Genomic DNA, 20435 nt, shown 5'->3' on the forward strand with positions numbered 1-20435 from the left:
GATAGTTCTGTTTTTAATTTTTTGGGCAATCTCCATACTGTTTTCCACAGTGGCTGCACCAGTTTACCTTCTCACCAAAAGTGTACAATGGTTCCTTTTTCATCCACATCCTCACCAACACTTAACTGTTTCTTCTGTTTTTGACTTTAGCCTTTTTGACAGGTGTGAGGTAATACCTCATTGTGGTTTTGATTTGCATTTCCCTGATGAGTGATTTTGAGCATTTTTTCATGTGTTGGCCATCTGGATGTCTTCTTTGGAGAAATGTCTGTTCATGTCTTCTCATTTTTTAATTGGGTTATTTGTCTTTTGGGTGTTGAGTTCTATCAGTTCTTTATATATTTTGGATACTAACCTTTTATCAGATATGTCATTTACAATGAGATTCAGTAGATTGTCCTTTAGCTTTGTTTCATTTATTTTGCAAAAGCTTTTTATTTTGATATAGTCCCAATAGTTTATTTTTGCTTTGGTTTCCTTGGCCTTAGGAGACATATCTAGAAAAATGTTGCTGCAGCCAATGTCAGAGAAATTACTGCATTTGCTCTCTTCTAGGATTATTATGGTTTCAGTTCTCATATTTAGGTCCTTTTTTTTTTTTTAAAGATTTTATTTATTTATTTGACAGACAGCGAGAGCAGGAACACAAGCAGGGGGAGTGGGAGAGGGAGAAGCAGGCTTCCCGCTGAGCGGGGAGCCGGATGCAGGACCGATCCCAGGACCGTGGGATCATGACCTGAGCCGAAGGCAGATGCTTAAGACTGAGCCACCCAGGCGCCCTCACATTTAGGTCCTTAATCACATTTTGAGTTTATTTTTATGTATAGTGTAAGAAAGTGGTCCAGTTTCATTTTGCATGTAGCTGTCCAGTTTTCCCAACACCATTTGTTGAAGAGATGGTCTTTTTTCCACTGCATATTCTTGCCTCCTTTGTTAAAGATTAATTGATCATATAATTGTGTTTATTTCTGGGCTCTGTAATCTGTTCCATTGATCTGTGTGTTTTCATGCCAGTACCATACTGTTTTGATTACTACAGCTTTGTAGTATAACTTGGTATCCGGGATTGTGATACCTCCTCCAGTTTTTTATTTTTCAGGATTCCTGTGGTTATATATACTTTTTTGATAAGACTTTAGTTGATCATTTAGTCCATTTAATCTTGTTTCAGTAAACGTCTTAAGTAAACTGCTGGTATATGAAGAACATGGTAAATAGCTTATGTGTCTGTGTTGTTGCTGTCATAGGTGGGTCCGGTTTTTAGTCCAACAATTCGGTATATTCTGATACCTTCACCTCTAAATTACAGTTTTTTATTTGACAGAGTATGGTTTTTGAGGCTTCTACAAAGAATGAAACCATTGCCCAGGAGGATAAAACCAAATTGTTAAAAGCTGCTTTTCTGCAATACTGCAGGTATGAAAAGTTTTTTTTTTTTTCAAAGATTTTATTTATTTATTAGAGAGAGAGAGAGAGAGAGAAACAGCATGAGAGGGGAGAGGATCAGAGGGAGAAGCAGGCTCCCTGCTGAGCTGGGAGCCTGATGTGGGACTCGATCCCAGGACTCCGGGATCATGACCTGAGCCGAAGGCAGTTGCTTAACCAACTGAGCCACCCAGGCACCCGGTATGAAAAGTTTTTAAATGATGGCTTAATTTATTTTATGTCTGAGGACCTTTTACTGATATATGCTACTTATTTGTTGACTGGTGGGAGCAAGGTGGAGGAATGATGCCACCAAAGAGAAAATGTTTTTCTGAGCTTCTCAGTGCTTTAACAAACTTATTCTGAACTTGGTAGCCACAAGAGTCTTCCAGTTAGTCTAGGAAAAACATGATGTAACATACCCTCTCCACTTAATGGATAACAATGTGCTATTAAAAATAGTGATCATGAAAGACATCTAGCAAGCATGTTTTATGTATACTGTGAAGGCAAATAAGTTGCATACAAAGGTTTGTTATGATGTTATAAAGAAATTAGACTTGGCTTATTCATTGGGTTTTGTTGCATACAAAATCACCAGAGAACATAGTGGCTTGTTTAATACAGCTCATGATTCTGCCATCTGGCTATTTGGGGTTGGGCTCAGGTGGCCATTTTATGGTTCCCATTTGGATTCACTGTCCATGATCAGCTGCCAGCCATCCCGGCTAGACTTGCTCACATTTTGGGGGCTCTCGTCATTTCTTTGCTCATGTGCCCTCTCATCATCTAGCAGGTTTACATATCTCAGAGTTCCAGGAGTGGCAAGAGAGCAAGCCTCAGTGTACAAGTGCTTTTCATATCTCTGCTTGGGTCATATTTGCCGATATCCCATTGGCCATAGCAAGTCACAGGGGCGAGCCCTCCCTCCCCCTCCATGGGAGGGTGCTGCTAGGGAGTGTGCATATGGAAGGGGAATGATACTCAGTTTGCCACACTTGCTGACCTGATACTTCTGGTTTTAAAGCCAGTTCAGTCATTTGTCCTAGACATTTATTCTGCATATCCTGTACCTTCCTTAAAAGGTATAGTAAATTCACATTTGAATGAACACTAAGGAAAATTGAGATCTAGCCTTTGCTCTGCCCCAAGTAGCTGTGTGAGACTTTGGACAGATTGCTTAACATTCCTGGAATTTTGTTTCTTCCTTTGTGAAGTGTTGAGTGGGGTGTCCGTTGGACTGTCTGAAGGATCATTAGTTTATCTGGCAGATCTTTGTTTTAAAGTTATATTCAGAGTTTACTACCTCCATATCGCCCAGTTCTCAGCTTGTGATCCCATAGTCTCACTCATATTGGTTTTTGATGCATAGGAGCTCACTCCCACAGAAGGGATAGCAAGTAAAGTTTTACAATTCTGTGCCATCAGGGCACCTGAATGGCTCTGTTGGTTAAGTGTCTGCCTTTGGCTCAGGGCATGATCCCAGGGTCCTGCAAATGAGCCCCACATCAGACTCCCTGCTCACCGGGGAGTCTGCTTCTCCCTCTCCCTCTACTCCTCCCCCTGCTTGTGCACTCTCTCTCTCTTTCAAATAAATAAATTCTTAAAAAACACACACACAATTCTGTGCCATCATAATGATCTACTGAGCTTAGTTTCTCATCCAGAAGAGGGCACCATTAGACAATTTTTTTGATTCTGTTTTTAAAATATATTCTTTTAGGGACGCATGGGTGGTTCAGTCGTTAAGCGACTGCCTTCGGCTCAGGTCATGATCCCAGGGTCCTGGGATTGAGCCCCACATCAGGCTCCCTGCTCCGCGGGAGGCCTGCTTCTCCCTCTCCCACCCCCCCCTGCTTGTGTTCCCTCTTTGCCATATCTCTCTCTGTCAAATAAATAAAATCTTTAAAAAAAAATATATATATATATGCTTTTAATTTTGCTCTATTGCAAGGTGTTCAGTCTTACTGCCAAGATTTGGATTAAAATACTATGATCCTGTCTTGCGCAAGTTGGTCCCTTAACAATTTTGACAGACCTGTGGCATCTCAAAATTTAAATGATAATGGAGCAAGTTACTGTAGTCCTTATATTAGTTTCCTGTGGCTGCTGTAACAAATCACTACAAACCGGGTGACCTCATAGAACTTTATTTTGTCACAGTTCTGGAGTCCTGAAATCCAAAATGAAGGTATCAGCAGGGCCATGCTTCCTCTGAAGGCTCTAGGGAAGAATCTTTGCTTGCTTCTCTCCTAGCTTCTGGTGGTTGCTGGCAATCATCAGCATTCCTCAGCTTGCACTTGGATCACTCCAGTTGTCTCCCTTACCACATGGTCTTCTTCCCTGTGTGTCTGCCTTTACATGTCCTTCTAATAGTGACACCAGTCATTGGATTTAGAGCCCACCCTAATTCAGTATAACTTCATCATAACTTAACTGATTATATACTCAAAAACTTATTTCCAAATAAGGTCACATTCTGAGGTTCTGGGTGAATGCGATTTGGAGGGATGCTGTTCAACCCCATATAGTCATTTCTAAATGTTCTATAGGGGAAGATTATTAAGCAGGAAGAGGAATCCCCTGACCTGAAGTCCTGAGAGTATAGTAACCTTAGGAATAGGGTCATGGATCTCTAGCACAGCTGTGCCTTCAACTTACCCTGTGAGGTTAACAAGTAACCATTTCTGGGGTGGTGTGAACCTATTAATAGTCTTAAAGATTTGGACTCTTAACAAGTGGAATCATACTTTCAAAGCAGGGTTTTGCTTCCTCATCACTGTTAACATTTGAAGCCATACAATTTTTTATTGTGAGCTATCCTGTGAATCGTAGAATGTGTAGCAGCCATCGCTGGCCTCTTCCCACTTGGTACCAGTAGCATCCTCCCCCAACTTGTGACAGCCAAAATTATCTTCAGACATTGCCAAATGCTCCCTGGGGGTTGAAATGAGTAGACTGCATTCAAAAATGTTCTGTGTTTAGTTTTTTGCTAAGGTTAATATTGCTATTTCTATGGCATGGTTTCTTTGAAATTAATTTTTATATTATTTTGATTTTCACTTGACTCAATATAAATATAAGCTTTTTTGCTCATGAGAGCTTTAAGAGACTTATTCTGTTAATTGAAATAGTTAATTATTGATTATCGTGCCATAGTCAACTTTGTACTCCCATAACCTGTAGCATAACCAGGCTTCTAGCTTCAGCTTGGCCTAACACTTTTAGTCAGTTTTTCTATGTTTCTCTATTCAGTTCCTTCTCTTGTTCTACCAAGAGTCCATTTCAGTGCTTTCCTAACTCTCCTCCACCTTTTACATTTCTCTGCCTCTTCTCCCATACCTAGCAAGAGGACTCAGCCTCCTACTTCACAGAGATAATAGAAGCCATCAGATAGCAACTCCCTGGACTTAATACCTACAAACTTACCTGAGCCTCAGCTATTTTTCCTCTTTTGCTCCCTATAAAGTAGGAAGGGGTGTTCTTTCTAAGAAGAATCCCTGTCTTTTTTGGTTGTTTTAAAGATTTTATTTATATATTTAGAGAACGTGTGCGTGAGCGAGCAGAAGGGAGGGGGAGAGGGAGAGAGAAAATCTCAAGCAGATTCCCTGCTGAGCACAGAGCCTGACATGGGGCTCGATCCCACAATCCTGAGATCACGACCCGAGCTGAAATCAAGAGTTGGATGCTTAACCAACTGAGCCATCCAGGCACCCCTCTTTGTCCTTGTTTTGAATGCCACAGTCTCCTGCTTCTCTTGAGACTATGTGTTTTGTTCTTCCTCTTCTGTATCTTTGACCTCTCTTGTGCTGGGTTCTTCTCACCAGCCATGAATCATATTTACTATGTCATTTAAAAAAAAAAACCAGGGGCAGGGCGCCTGGGTGGCACAGTCAGTTAGTGTCTGACTCTGAGTTTTGGCTCAGGCTGTGACCTCAGGGTTGTGAGCTGGAGCCCCCTGTTGAGCTCCATGCTCTGTGCTGAGTCTGCTTGTGTTTCTCCCTCTCCCTCGGACCCTCCCCCCACTGTGATCTCTCTTTCTCTCTCAAATAAATAAATCTTAAAAAAAACAAACAAACCAGTCTTTGACTTTGTGTCCCCCTTTGATCTCCCACCCCTTTTGTTTGTTCCTGTTTATAACGAAACTGCCTGAAAAGTTGTCTGCCTTTGCCATTGTCTGTCATAATTTCTTTCTCTACTCCCTGATTTTTCTTCTCTTTCCTTGACCTCATTTGCCAAAGAAACACCAATCTACCATGCTCTAGGTCATTATATACAAATGAAGACTGTTCCAAAGCAGTTGTATATTCTACAGGCATCTCAGTTTCGACATACCCACAGCCCTGCTTGTCTTCTCCAAAGCTTATTCTTTCTTTTTTACCCGCTGTTTCTGCCACTGGCAAAAATGTCCTACCATAATCCATTCAGTTTCAGAGCAAAAATATATCAGATCCAAGGAGTTGCCAGTATTTACCTTATATCTCTTTTTTTTCCCCCAAACCTGTCTACTTGTCTCCATTCTCCTCTGCAGCTACTGCTAGTGGAGACTCCCTTCTTCTCTTGTCTGAATTTCTGCAATAACTTCTTAACTGGGTTTTTCTTGCTCCTGTCCAATCCCCTATTTCCTTATCATAAAATGATCTTTTGAGAAAATAGAACAGATCGTGACACTTTCTTCTTAGTGCCTAAGAAGTGCCTTCTTAGGCCTTCTAGTGCCTAGAACTCCATAACATGGTGTATGACGTTTTATGTACTCTGTCCTTTAATTGGTGGTGTTTCTGAGAGTCTGCCCTGGAAGCCTACTTCCCCCTTTCTTCCCTGGGCGATCTCATCCTCCCCATGGCTTCAGTTCTTTGCTAAGATACGGACATACTTACACATGTGACGTGTGCTCTCTGCCACCGTGTGCCCCTCCCCACAGTCCCCTCAGCCTCGCTGCTCCTCTTCCTCAGCTGTAGGCCTCTGCTTATGCACCTCTTCTTCCAGGAAGTTTTCCCTGCCCCTCAGACAGTCTTGGTTTCCCTTCTGTGTGCTCTGTTCTTTTTCTGTCACAGTGTACATGTAACTACTTGTTTAACTCTCTGCTTCTTGTGACACTGTGTCCTTTGTGAAGTCTTAGAGTGTTTTTTAATGTCTTGTCATTCTGCCTCCAGTGCCTAGCATATTGTAAGTACTCAACATGTATTTGTTGAATTAATAAATGCGTAATAGTTGTATCCCTTTTAAATAAATGTTACTAAGAGTAGTTAACTTTGGGGCACCTGGGTGGCTCAGTTGGTTGAGCGTCTGACTCTTGGTTTCCGCTCAGGTCATGATCTTGCTGGTGGTGAGATTGAGCCCCATGTGGGGCTCTGCACTCAGCGGGTAGTCTGCTTGAGATTCTCTCCCTCTCCCCTTCCTGCATGCTCGTTCTCTTTCTCTCTCTCAAATAAATAGATCAGTCTTTTTTTAAAAAGATAACTTTGGACTAAAATAGGGGACTGTTCCAGTTAACTTTTTCTTTTTAAAAAGATTTTATTTATTTATTTGAGAGAGGGGGAGAGTGAGCACAAGAGAGAGCATGAGCGAACACCAGCGGGAGGAGAGGCAGAGGGAGAGAGAAGCAGACTCCCTGCTGAGTAGAGAGCTGGATGCGGGGCTCGATCTCAGGACCCCAAGATCATGACCTGAGCCGAAGGCAGATGCTTGACTGACTGAGCCACTCAGGCACCCCTGTAGTTAACTTTTTCATGGTGAATTTTGAAAATGGTTTGCCTCCTTTAATATTTTTATTTTCCAATTTTATTTCAGAAAAGATCTAGGTCATGCTCAAATGATGGTTGATGAGCTCTTTTCCTCCCACTCTGATTTGGATTCTGATTGTGAACTAGACAGAGCTGTTACCCAAATCAGTGTAGATCTGGTGGATGACTACCCAGCCTCCGACCCACGATGGGCTGAGTCTGTCCCTGAGGGTAAGAACTTTTACTTTTCATATTATGGAGTGATCTGTTTTGAGAATATTCTGGTTCTTTTATTAAAGCATCTCTCAAAGCATGTTTTTTTAGTTTTTGAATTTATTATTTTTTAAAAGGTTATAACTTACCTTACAGTAGATTTTGAAAGGGGCTCAGAACAGATCTGCAGGATAAAAACTGAAGGAGTATTGGAGCAAATCCTGCTTGTTCTATGTGAAGCAGACTAACTAGCCCTACTTAGCTTTCTCACCATTTTATTTCTCAAAGGAAATTGGTGGCATAGGTAAGCATTTGGCACCTATTAGCTCCCAAATTAAATGGCAATTTTGGTATAATCACTGTATTTGCCTAATAGAAATTATACATTTCCCTGAGAGTGGCAATGAGCAAATCTCAACATATAGAAATGGACATATCATGTTTCTGCCCTGGGTGACTGTCCTTCTTACACTTCCACCACAGCATCACGGGCACTCGGTATTCCCAGGTACCAGCAAACTGTCTCAAATGTCCATTTCTCTCTCTAAATTCCTACTTAGCAAGTTTGCTAAACCTCATTAGAGGGTTAGGAAGGAAACATCAGCGCTTACCTTTTTTCTTTGACTTCATTTTGAGCTGGCAAGCTTAGAATGATATAAATGATTAACAATAACAGGGTTTGTGTTTTGAATAAATATGGTATGACTCCCAAAATTTTCCTCTAAATTTTTTAAACTCTTGGGTAATGTTACAAATAGTTGCATTAAAAGATTGGTAGTTTCCTTTGGTATATTTTTTAACTTTTTATTTTAATAGCAGTAATTATTGTAAAGCTAGTATGTTATGTGTTTAAATTTTGTTATTATGTTTCAACAGAAGCACCTGGGTTTAGCAATACATCACTGATTATTCTTCACCAGCTAGAAGACAAGATGAAAGCCCATTCTTTCCTTATGGACTTTATTCACCAAGTAAGCATCCTAGTTGCTATGGACAGGGATGGCCAGGACACCAGGCTTTACTGTGTCTTTTGTCAGCTCTCTCCAGGATAATGGGAGATCCTTTCTTATTCTGAGGTGTTTTGTGAGGTCGGACATGACTAGTGTTTTCCATTTTCTTTGCTGACTTCAAAGTAGGAAAGTCCAGGGCTGGTGGGGGAGAGGGAGCTATTCAAGTATAAAAGCTGCACGGAAAACAGACTAAAAAGAAGAAAAACAGTGTATTTCCACAGAAATGTTTCATCTTTATTTTGACATTCTTTGATACCTATGTGCTTTTAAGTAAACTTGGGTTTTCATGAATTGCCTTTGTATTATTGAAAAGATAGTGAAGAATATTAAGGTGATGACAGATTTTGATATATGGGTTTATAGTTTTGAAGTGCCATTAGAATCGATTCCTTATTTAAAGTTTGTGGTTTTTTGTTTTGTTTTTAATGGAGTATCCTCATTTATATTGGGCCTAAAATTAGAATATGTTTTTACTGCTAGACAGAATTGTTACACAGTGTCACCCATCTCTGCCTTGTTGATCAGTAGTGGCTCCCAGGCATATTATATATCCAAATGAATGCATTTAATCCCACTTTCGCTTACTTTTTCCAAAATCAATAATGCCTTCATGTTAAAGAGATTCTGATGCTGTCTAATAGAACTTTCTGTGGTGATGGGAATGTTCTATATCTGTGTTACTCAGTAGCCAGTAGTCACAGGTGGCTGCTGAGCACCTTTGGTGGATAGTGGCTACCTTATTGGACAGTGCAATTCTAGATGATTCCAGAAACACCTTGATTGTTCTTAATTCCACATTCTGCTTCAGTTGTAATGTATGGTTTGGCTCCTGTCTACTTTTATTGTCTTGGCAAGGGCACTCCAATCATTCAGGTCTCTCTCCTTTTTTTTTAAGTGGTTTAGATAGACTACAAATTAATGGGGGGAAAAACACAACATTTTCTTATGTAATTGTTTATTTAGTCAAGTGTATCAGTTAACTATTAATACCTAACAAACCACCCCAAAATGTGGTGGATTAAAACATTTCTTTCGGGTACCTGGGCGGTTTTTCTGTGAATTTTAGCTGGGGCCACTCCTTGAACTGCATTTAGGGTAGGCTGAGCTGGAAGGTCCCCAAGCTTCTCTTACCTGACATTTGATGTCAGTTTGTCAGCTGGGCCACATGGTTCTTCTCCTCCACTTAGTCTCTAATCCTCCTTTAGGCTGCACTGGCTTCCTGTGGTCTCAGGGCAGCCCTCACGGGGATGAACTTAGAAGCTGTAGTCTTCCTCAGGTCTTAACGTTAGATGTCACAAAATGTTGCTTCCACCAAAGTGACATTGGTCAAAGCAAGTCACCAGGCCAGCCCAGATGAAAAGGATTGAGAGATGGATTCTACCTCTTGATGGGAGGAGTGCCAAAGTCATGTTGCAGGAGGATGTGCATACTGGGATGGAAGGAGTTCATGCCTTAATATGCCACACCAAGGACACACTAATTTATCAGAGGGTTGAGAGAGCCATGGACCAGGAGTGGTTGCCGTATCTCTTGGCACAGCCTCCCCAGGCTTCAGAAACCCTGCTGGAGTCATTCAACTCTTGGAGGCAGTGTCCATTGCAAGGTAATATCTAGCTGGATCTAAAAATCCCACTCTGGCTGTGCCTTTATGTTTGAATTACCTTTAATATTTTAGAGCATATTATTAATTGTTAATTATTATTAATGTAAATAATTGTGTAACCAGACACTTGTATCTAAAGAAATACTTTTTTTTTTTAAGATTTTATTTACTTATTTGTCAGAGAGAGAGAGAGAGAGAGAGAGAGAGTACAAGCAGGGGGAGGGGCAGAAGGAGAGGCAGGCTCCCCACGGAGCAAGGAGCCCGACGCTGGGACTCCATCCCAGGACCCCGGGATCATGACCTGAGCCGAAGGCAGATGCTTAACAACTGAGCCACCCGGGCGCCCCTAAGGAAATACTTCTGAATATGAGGCTCTCCTCCTCAAGCCAGACTCTGTGCCAACAAGGCCATATCTCATGCTAAAGGGGATGAGAATTAATATCCAGGCCTCAGGACAGTGCCTTTGCCTGCAGTTTTCTGGCACTGAGGGAAGCATATGTCCTCACACGTAGTGCAGAGAGGCTTAGAGGCAGGGTGTTACTGCGCTTCTCTTTGTCTTGGGGCCCAAGTGAGTTCATGTGTAGACATCACTTCACTGGCAGTGCTGCCGCGCTGAGGCAAGCAGAATTCCCTCATGTAAAAACTACATTTTCAATATTTATGAGGGAACCAGGAAGAGAATTCAAATCAGAAAAGACAATGCAACTCTTATTTTAAAATAACCAGGTGAACGGGGTGAATAAACTAAGCCAGATTGATTCAGCAACCTATTCCATGGTCTTTAAAAATAATGAGGAAAAAAAAAGTGTATCTAAATGTGTTGTGAAAAAATAAGATGCTATCAAAACAAGGTACAGAACAATATATATAGTGTGACCCCTTTGTGTTAAAAAAAAAAATGCCTCCTAGCATATGAATGCCACAAAAGCTTATAAAGATAGCAGGGAAATTTAACTGCAGCTCCAGTAGGAAATGGGCTGGGGACTTTTACCTCTCCATACTATTAAGTTTTCTAACCAGTGTGCAAGCCAGGCTCTCCGCTTTCGCCATGGACAATGTGGTGGAGACATTTCCAGAATGGTGACCTACCACAATCTTGGTCAGTTCTCCCTTTATCTTGTGTTCTGTGAAGGAAAAGCAGGAGGAGGGTTCCAGTTCTCTTTGCAACATGGGGAATCAAAGGTGGCAGACCAAGTTCAACTGAGGGTTCTGGTGTCCACATTATGCCAGGCAAGCCCTGCACTGTTGGTTGAACCTCAGGGGGGTAGCATGTTGGGAAGAGATGCCTTTGTTAAATGTTTTGTATTGTTCTCTTTCATGGGTCAGAGCTTCACACCCTCTTTCCTGGCTTTGGTATTCATTTGGGATGGTAGATGATGTTCCTGAGAGCCTTGAGGTCTGACCTACAGTATTATCCTTCATTCTGGCCCCAGTTTATCAGACCCACTCTCTTTTGGTTGTGTTCTCTGAAGGAAGGGTTCACGTGTGCTGTCCTCTTAGTCGATAGTCTTTATATATAATTGCTGTAGATTCTCAGAAGTCAGGTGCAGCTTTTCTTTGAACAGCTTCATGAGTGAATTCAGCAGCAAAGTGGCAAGAAATGGTTCTCCAGCCAGGGGAGGTCATGTTCATCCTCTTATTGTCCAGAGTCTCTGCTCACAATGGCAGTCAATGAGAGGTGCTGCTGGGCGTGGCACCCTGGGCACACAGCATTTTCATGTCAGGTCACAGTGTAGAAACCATCTTCTCGGGCTCCTGGGTGGCTCATTCGGTTAAGCGTCTCTCTTAGTTCAGGTCAGGATCTCAGGGTCCTGGGATCGAGCCCCATATCAGGCTCTCTGCTCGGCGGAGAAGCCTGTTTCTCTCTCTTTCCCTCTGCTCTTCCCCCTGCTTGTGCTCTCTCTGTCTCTGTCAGATAAATAAATAAAATCTTCAAAAAAGAAACGGTCTTCTCTCATTTAGAAAAAAATGAAAGAGCGTTTTTGCACAGAGAAAAAGGGAAAAGACCCATGAATGTCATCTTTTATCTTTTGTTTTCAGTTGGCTGATACTGCAGTTTTTGTTCTTGACACACATGTGTGAACCACACTTCCAAGACACAAGTTGTTTTGGCTTTTCACTGTAATTACCTCTTGTTCCTCCATGATTCTGATGTTTGTTGTATGGGAAGCAGCCTTCTCCTGGGGCTTCCCATTTACACACTGTAGGGCTATCTTTATGCTTTTAAAAAAAAGAGTAAAGAAGACTGTCACCTAACCTCATGGGGGATTTGTATAAAACCATTTTAGCCCATTTAGCAAAAGGTAGATTCCTTATTATTTCCTTAAGCTCATTGTAATAAAAGAAACCTAATTCAGAAAAAAAAAAGTTTTCTAACCATGTGTGTTTTTCACCCATGTCGTAGGACTTCTCTGGGGATTTGGGGCATTGTTTATTTTGTTTACTGTGTACTATATTTAAAATAAACCTCAACATATAAAAATCAAGTCACTCAGCAATAAAGTGTAGAAGAGTATTCCGTATTTAGATGTGTCTGTTGGCTTCTTCCTAGTTGGGCTGTTGATGCTTTCTCAGATGAGAAAGCTAAGAGGGACCCCCAGAGTAACGTCAGAGATGGGGACCAGGCACAGGTGGGAGTGCAAGGGAGCGTGGACTCTCGCCCCCTTCCTGTGACTTTCAGGTTGTGGAAAGTAATCGCTGAAGATGGAGACTGCGGAGTGTCTAGTTCACAAAGATCTAGAATCTTGGGGAGTTAGGTAGAAAAGAGCAATTTTACGCTTTTGATAACCATAAATAATGAGAAATAAGAGTAGTGGAATGACCCTAATCTCAGAAGAGGAACATTGGTACTTACAAAGGGGCTAGTGGCTCTGGCTGAAGTTGTGTGTGTGCGGGTGTAAAACGGTGGAAAGGAGAAGATAGCTGAGGTGCTCTCTGGGGGACACCTAAGGCCAACAGCTCTGTACCCATTGTGCTTCTGGTGGAGATGAGCCTGCATTATTTCGTGTGTTACTGTAAATGTTTCCTAAGAACATGTGTTTGTATTTTCCCCAGGTTGGCTTATTTGGACGTCTTGGCACTTTTGCAGTAAGAGGGATGCCCATGGCAACTCGACTGTTGCTCTGCGAGCATGCGGAAAAGTTATCAGCCGCCATTGTTCTCAAGAACTACCACTCCAGGCTCTCGGACCTGCTGAACACAGCAATCATGATTGCTTTAAACAAGAGGGATTGTGAAATCCCATCCAACCTGACTCCCGCAGATGTCTTTTTTAGAGAAGTAAGAGGAGTTCTTTTGCCTTTAACGTGGCTTTTTAGAGCTATGCCATTTGTTGATCATGCCTCAAACAGGGAAAAGATGGAGCACAAAAAAATCTCATTGAAATTTTAAATAGGACTCCATGTTTATTTAGCACATTCCCTGTAAGTTAGAGCTTGCAAAATTGACTAAGTCTTCTCTACTGTCTGCTGGATGTTTTCCTTTTGCCTCTCCAAATCCACTCTTGACGCTGCCCCCTCTAGAGGGCATCTCGTCAGTGGGTTCCTTTGCCCTCCTGTTGTCTTTGATAACGGTGAGGCACTATCAGGCCGGGAGTGGTTATCTATTATTTTTTGTTCTATCTGTTATTCCCCCAGCCTCGTTCCTTCCCTGCTTCCACTGCAGTTTGCTGTGCCTTCTGTCAGAGACTGCAGCTTCTCGCTGGCTGCTCTCCACGTTTCCAGTAACTGCTTCCACCCAGTGCCCCTTCACGCCTGGCCTTCGTAGTGGCTCCCCTGTTGCTAGCCCTGGATGCTGCACCTTCCTATGTAGATCCCCTGGCCCCTGCCAGCACCACCACAAACGGGCCCTTCACTAAACTCTGCTCACTACCTGCTAGGATCCTACTATCTACCTTGCTTTTAAAATCATTTATTTTCCAAGGAAAAGAAAAACCCGCTATAAACATCAGAGGAAGAAAAGATTTAAGATGCTGGCCAACTAGTGGCAGCTGACTATTGTGATAATAGCATATAGCTCTTGTTCTTGTGCAACTTCTTACAACTTCATGCAGGGGCAGGGAGACTTTACTCCCTCCCTGTAATTGTTTTTTACATTTGGGGAACTTTTAACTCTATTTGCTCAGTTTCATTTTTATTTCCTTCCTACCACAGTCTAGCTATAATCTAGCATCTAACAGGCTATGCCAAGAAGTCCTTTTCTCTTCTTAATACAGTTGACCCTTGAACAACATGCCAGTCCCCTTGCACAGTGGAAAATCTGTGTATAACTTCTGACTCTCCAAAACTATAATTACTGGGTGCCTGGGTGGCTCAGTTGTTAAGCGTCAGCCTTTGGCTAGGGTCATGATCCCAGGGTCCTGGGATCGAGCCCTGCATCGGGCTCCCCGCTCTGTAGGAAGCCTGTTTCTCCCTCTCCTACTCCCCCTGCTTGTGTTCCCTCTCTCACTATCTCTCTCTGTCAAATAAATAAATAAAATCTTTAAAAAAAAAACAAAACTAACTACTAATAGTTTACTGTTGACCGGAAGCCTTACCAATAGTTGAATTAATACACATTTTTTATGTTACATACAGTATTACATACTGTATTCTTAAAGGAAATGTTAAAATTTACATAAGGAAGAAAATAAATTCACAGTACTGTACTGTATCAAAAAAAATATGTGCATCAGTGGGCCCATGCAGTTTAAACCTGTGTTGTTTAAGGGTCAGCTATGTTTCATGTACTATAACCTAAAAATAATTTAAGACACTGAACTATGTTCAGGTTTTCTGTTGATTCCAGAAATGTATTTAGTTCTAAGAATGCCTTGTTCTTACATATTTGGGTTAGTTTTTTGTCTAAGGATGTAAGGCAAAGCACTTTTTTGTTTTATTTTGTTGTTGTTGTTTTTTAAATCTAGGAAATATCCCCAAAATCTGAATGAAAGAAAGAAAAACAGTTTCCTCAAATTCCATCATCTAACCAATCTGAAAGGAAATCTGTGCAAAGCCCTCACTCCCCCACCTCCAGCCAAGCTTACAGACAAAACTCACAGGTGTCTGCACTTGGCCCTAACTCTTTGTTGTGTAAGAAGGGGAGGAGAGTGATGGTGTCAGAAATAGAAGTGGGCCAAGAAGGGCTACAGAGGAGAAGGTCACCTACATATTGGATAAGAGTACTATTTGGGAGGGAGAGGTTATCTGATGCCAGAGCTTGTCCGAAGAGGTGGGGGCTATCCCTAAAACCCTGCAGGAGAACTGTCCAAGTTAACTGTTGGGAGTGTCAGGTGTTGGGGTCAGTCCAGGGAAAGGTGAAAAGGTCTTGGGATTCTGGGAAGATGGGAACATTGGAGAATGCATCCTTAAGGTCTAAGACAGTGATGTACATGGTGGGGGTGCAATGGTGGGGAGAGGGTGTATGGATTGGGGACGATGGGGTGGATAGGGAAGACTGCTTCGTTGATAATTCCGAGATCCTGAGCGAGTCTATAAGAACCGTCTGGCTTTTTTTTTTTTTTTTTAGGAAGTCTAGGGAATCCCTTCATATTTATTAATATACTCAACTTCCATTTATTTTAATTCAGTTCAGTTGCATTTGGATAATTTTTTAGACTTCAGTAGAATTAGGTGCTAATAAAAGACTCATGAAGGTTACTTGTGAAGTTCTGTTTTTTCCTTCATTCAGCATATTTGTTTATCTGTCTTGTCTGTTAGAAGTATAAAGAACTTCAGTGAATAAGCTATATTTCCTATCTCATCCTTGAATCTGGACTCATGATTTCAAGTGAATTTGGAATTTATAAACTTTTAGAGTTAACTGATACCAGCAATTGTTTGGTATCTCTGGTCTTAAATTCTGGTCTGGCGTATGCCTTTAAAATCTTATTCAGTCTATTTGAGTAACTGTTGAAACCAAATTTATGTTCACTTATTTTCTGCCCTGAAGATGCTAATTCCCTCATCTTTTGGGTTACCCTGCTTGTTCCTATTATTTTAACTAGATAACTCTAAGCTTCCTTAACTTTACCTGGCTATTATTAATCTTTAATCAGGAGAAAAAAATTAAAGTGAAATAAGTTGCATTTTATTTTCTCCCTTATCTCTGGGTTCCTATTTTAATGTCAGTCATTTTGCAATAATGGCTTATAACGGAGTTCACTTTCAGTAAACTCCTGACCACCTCTTTAGCTGCTAAAATGTCTCACACATTTTGTCACTGAGTCATTTCAGAGCTGTCTCCTTTTTGTTTCTAATATATGTTTTTTTTTTCTATGTGAATACATCTCCAAAGTTATTGGGTTTCTGGAAACATAAATAAAGAACAGATGGCTGCTCACACCTTATGACAAATACGTTGGAGACAGAGGACTTTCCTCATGTCCCTTATGGTCAGCATGTTAGCTTTCATGTGGTGGACATCTGTGGCTATTTGAAATAGGCCTTGCTGCTGTTTTGGAGTCTCTCAGGTCTGGTCAGTCCTCTTGAATAGTAGCTTATTTTTAAGCAGTTGGGTTTCTCAGTTATTTATTAGTCTGGAGCTCAGATTCCTCTTCCATGCTCACGTGGTTGTTGGCAGCATTCATTTCCTTGCTGGCTTTTAGCCAGAGGTTGTTCTCAGCTCTTTGAAGCCATTTTCATGACACCCTCCCTCCACATGCAAAAGGAAAGGATTATACAGGGCATGTGCTTTAAAGTTGGGAATCCAGAGGGCCATCTTAGTGTCTACCACTAAAATAATAGGAGGCCATAAGGTACGTATTTCTTGTTTCTTTTTTCCATCTTCATGTGTCTGGATTCTTTTCCTCCTTTAGTTTCATAAAAGAAAGATTCTTTATTCTAAGTTTAAATTCTTCCCGCAGGTCTTTCCTACCCCTCTTTCAATTCACTCTATTAGACCTGCTTGTGGTCCCACTCACACACTCTTGTATTTTCATTTTTCCCTGTTTATTTGCTCCTTCCTTTCAACTTGCATGTTGCCTAGTCCTCAGTTCTTCTCTGAAGTAAATCTGCCTTTTCTATAGCTCAGGTTTAAGTCCACTCTCTTTTTGCAAATGGGTAATCTTCCTGTCTCTGGCCCTCCCTACTCTCATCTACCCAGAACCGTATGGCTTTTTGACTAGAAGGATTAGAGTACTGTAAGGAGAGTTAGTAGGTTTATTAGAGGAAAGGAATTTGGAAATGGGGGTTGTAAGCCTCTCAGGGCCTCAGGTTTGAGAGGTTATTGGGGTTTGAAGGGGAAAAGGTAGGATCCTTAAGGTGTATAGATTCCTTTCACAATCACACTGTTGTAACTTTTGTGTTCTTTTTTAGTTTTTGTTCATGCACACTTTTACATGGCAAAGCAAATTTTTAAAAAAGTTACTAACAAATTATTTGAAAGAATTGAGTAAGAGCCTGATTCCTTTTCCTGCATTTGGATCAAAGTGGAAAGCATACTAGTTAATTCAGTATACCTGCATTTTCCAGTTAACTGGGGGGAAAAAAAGGAAGGATCTGGAAATTATCAGTTGGATACATAATTCATGAGTAGTACCTTAGGAATATGATAGACAAAACCAAAAATGTGACTGGTTCTTCAAAAGAACGCTCCATATGGGAATGGTAATGTTTAAGACTATTTATATCACCATTTATCTTTATTTATTTATTTATTTATTTATTTATTTGACACACAGAGATAGCAAGAGAGAGAGAGAGGGATCTCCCCACAAGCAGGGGGAGCGGCAGGCAGAGGGAGAAGCAGGCTTCCTGCATGAGCAGGGAGTCCGATGTGGGGCTCGATCCCAGGACCCTGGGATCATGACCTGAGCTGAAGGCAGCGGTTTAACCAACTGAGCCACCCAGGCGCCCCTATATCACCATTTATCTTAATTCCTCATGACGTTTACTGGTATTAAATTTCCTTTGGGGTGTAGTTTTGAATCTTAGGGTTCCATAGAGGTAACTGCTTAAGGGATAGACTGTTGGGTCAGCATATGAATAGTATTTGAAACCACTGAGTATGTAACTCTCGTGGTGAAGGTGTTTAGCAATTTATTTGCTTTTATATATATATATATATATATATATATTTTTTTTTTTTTTTTTTAAGATTTTATCTATATGTCAGAGAGAGAGATCACAAGCAGGGGGAGTGGGAGAGGGAGAAGCAGGCTCCCCGCTGAGTAAGGAGCCTGATGCAGGACTTGATCCCAGGACCCTAGGATCATGACTTGAGCTAAAGGCAGATGCTTAACTGACGGAGCCACCCAGGCATCCCTGCTTTTATATTTTCTGCTTTTTTATATCATATATGCTATCTTACCATTTTCATTTTAACGATATTAAGAAATTCTTACATTTAATCTTGCAAATTAAATGAGCCAAAAGTCTCTTGCTGGGGCTATTAGGATGCCTTTGACTAACACCTGAAATAGGAAAGGAATAACAGGGTTTAAAAGATGATTTTGGGGGCGCCTGGGTGGCTCAGTCATTAAGCATCTGCCTTCGGCTCAGGTCGTGATCCCAGGGTCCTGGGATCAAGCCCCACATCGGGCTCCCTGCTCTGCGGGGAAGCCTGCTTCTCCCTCTCCCACTCCCCCTGCCTGTGTTCTTTCTCTCACTATGTCTCTTTCTGTCAAATAAATAAATAAAATCTTAAAAAAAAAGATTTTCTTTGGGCCATATTTTGCATATACATATGTCTTGTTCCCTCAACTAGCTTGTAAGCATAAGGACAGCAAACCTCCTTTGTTATTTCTTTGCATGCCCAATGCTATGCAGACTCTAAATGTATTAAGTAAATATCCACTTAATAAAGGGGGGAAAGTTTAACCGTGGACTGAAACCAGAAACAGGTGTTTCAGTGCTTAAAGAGTATTTTTTGCTTCATTACCTTCATGTGTTAATAATGACAAAAAAATTAGAAAAGAACAGAAGTTATATACATTTGACTCTTGAACAATACAGGGGGTTAAGGGTGCTGACCCCCCATGCAGTCAGAGTGTTTTAAAAAATCATAAAGAAGAGAAAATAAATTTACTGTACTGTATCAAAAAACATCCACGTGTAAGTGGACCCATGTGGTTCAAACCTGTTGCTCAAGGATTCCTTGAACAATATTTTCTCTTTCTACTTCCTTTTAAATTTATTTTCACCATCAGCTGTTTTATTCTGGCTAATGAGCTGAGGGTATTCCTTGATGAGAAAAGCCCCTTGAGTAGATTCTGGGCAGTTGTAATTATTACCATCAACATAATTTTTGTTGTAAGTATTGCCTTCTCTGTACTTCACCAGGTGTCCCAGGTAGACACCGTCTGTGAGTGCTTACTAGAGCATGAGGAGCAGATCTTAAAGGATACATCATTGGAATCCGTTGAATGGGCTGAGGTGGTCATCAATGTGAACAGTATTCTCAAGGTACAAAATTACAGTGAAGATTTCGGCAAATCAAAGACCAGAGTGTGGATAGAAGAGAGAGTGGTTTCCATATTCCTATTCTGTATCGCCAGTAATTTTTAAGTGTTTAGCATTTAATTCCAAAAATTTAGAAAAATGCCATTTTATTAATCAGGCAAACATTTTGAATGTTTGCCTTGGGCATTATTGAGTGTCTATGATCCTGAGTTCTGTTTGGTAAAATAAACCTTTTATTTGGAGAGGGATATATATATCATTACAAATGTATTAATGTTATACTAACCGAATCACTCAGAAGCTTACTGTTTATATTACTGATTAAAATGTTCCATTTAATCTTAGCTAATGGTCTTTATAGCAATTGTTTCCCTACTCTGGTTACTATAGTTTTCCAAAATTGAAATTAAATTTTAGTGCAGAAAGAACCAAAAAGTAATTTTGCAGACCTGTGCTGAGTATTTTTTAGTATTAATAGACTTTGGTGTTTCAAATTAGCTTTAAAAATACTGGGATTCATCGCTTTCTGCATATGCTATCACATTTTTTTTCTAGGACATGCTACAAGCTGCTAGTCATTATCGACAAAATAGAAACTCCTTATATAGAAGAGAAGAACCACTAGAACAAGAACCTGAATATGTTCCTTGGACAGGTGAGATTGCAAGCACTGAGCGCAAATATACTGATTTATTATTAGCAGTCATTCAAAATATATTCCTGATGACCCATTTTTGGAAGCTGTATTACTCCATTAGTGTAGGTTTATAAGTAAAATGAAAAATAAGTGCTATCTCCAGAATGAGCAATTCTTGTGAAAATTGCTTTATTCTCTTGAATAATTTATAGATCTCTCTATGATGTATTTCACTAGTACTTATTATGTGTCCACTAGATTTTATTTATTTGTTTTTTAAGTAATCGCTACCCCCAGTGAGGGGCTTGAACTTACGACCCCAGGATCAGGAGTCGCATGCTCTGTGACTGAGCCAGCTAGGCGCTCCATGTCTACTAGATTTTAGGGCATATAGTTATTCAAAGAAGCAGGTCCTGGCTCTGGAGGTGTTGACTTATTTAATGTTGA

At 40.8% G+C, this 20435-nt stretch overlaps 1 protein-coding gene across 2 annotated transcripts in view; it reads left to right on the plus strand.

Annotated features, from left to right (window-relative positions):
- The window catches only part of NUP133 (nucleoporin 133), a 59284-nt gene that overhangs the window by 20481 nt on the left and 18368 nt on the right, over positions 1 to 20435 (plus strand). For both annotated transcript variants that reach the window (XR_003520342.1, XM_027596286.2), the window contains exons 12-17: positions 1325 to 1416; positions 7216 to 7379; positions 8238 to 8332; positions 13029 to 13253; positions 19232 to 19354; positions 19907 to 20006. Coding sequence is in view for 1 of the 2 variants with exons in the window: in XM_027596286.2 (XP_027452087.1) it covers positions 1325 to 1416; positions 7216 to 7379; positions 8238 to 8332; positions 13029 to 13253; positions 19232 to 19354; positions 19907 to 20006 (799 nt within the window). In the remaining variant the exon portion in view is untranslated. The remainder of the gene's footprint in view (positions 1 to 1324; positions 1417 to 7215; positions 7380 to 8237; positions 8333 to 13028; positions 13254 to 19231; positions 19355 to 19906; positions 20007 to 20435) is intronic.

This window comes from Zalophus californianus, chromosome 15, assembly GCF_009762305.2.
Source record: "Zalophus californianus isolate mZalCal1 chromosome 15, mZalCal1.pri.v2, whole genome shotgun sequence".
NCBI lineage: Eukaryota > Metazoa > Chordata > Mammalia > Carnivora > Otariidae > Zalophus > Zalophus californianus.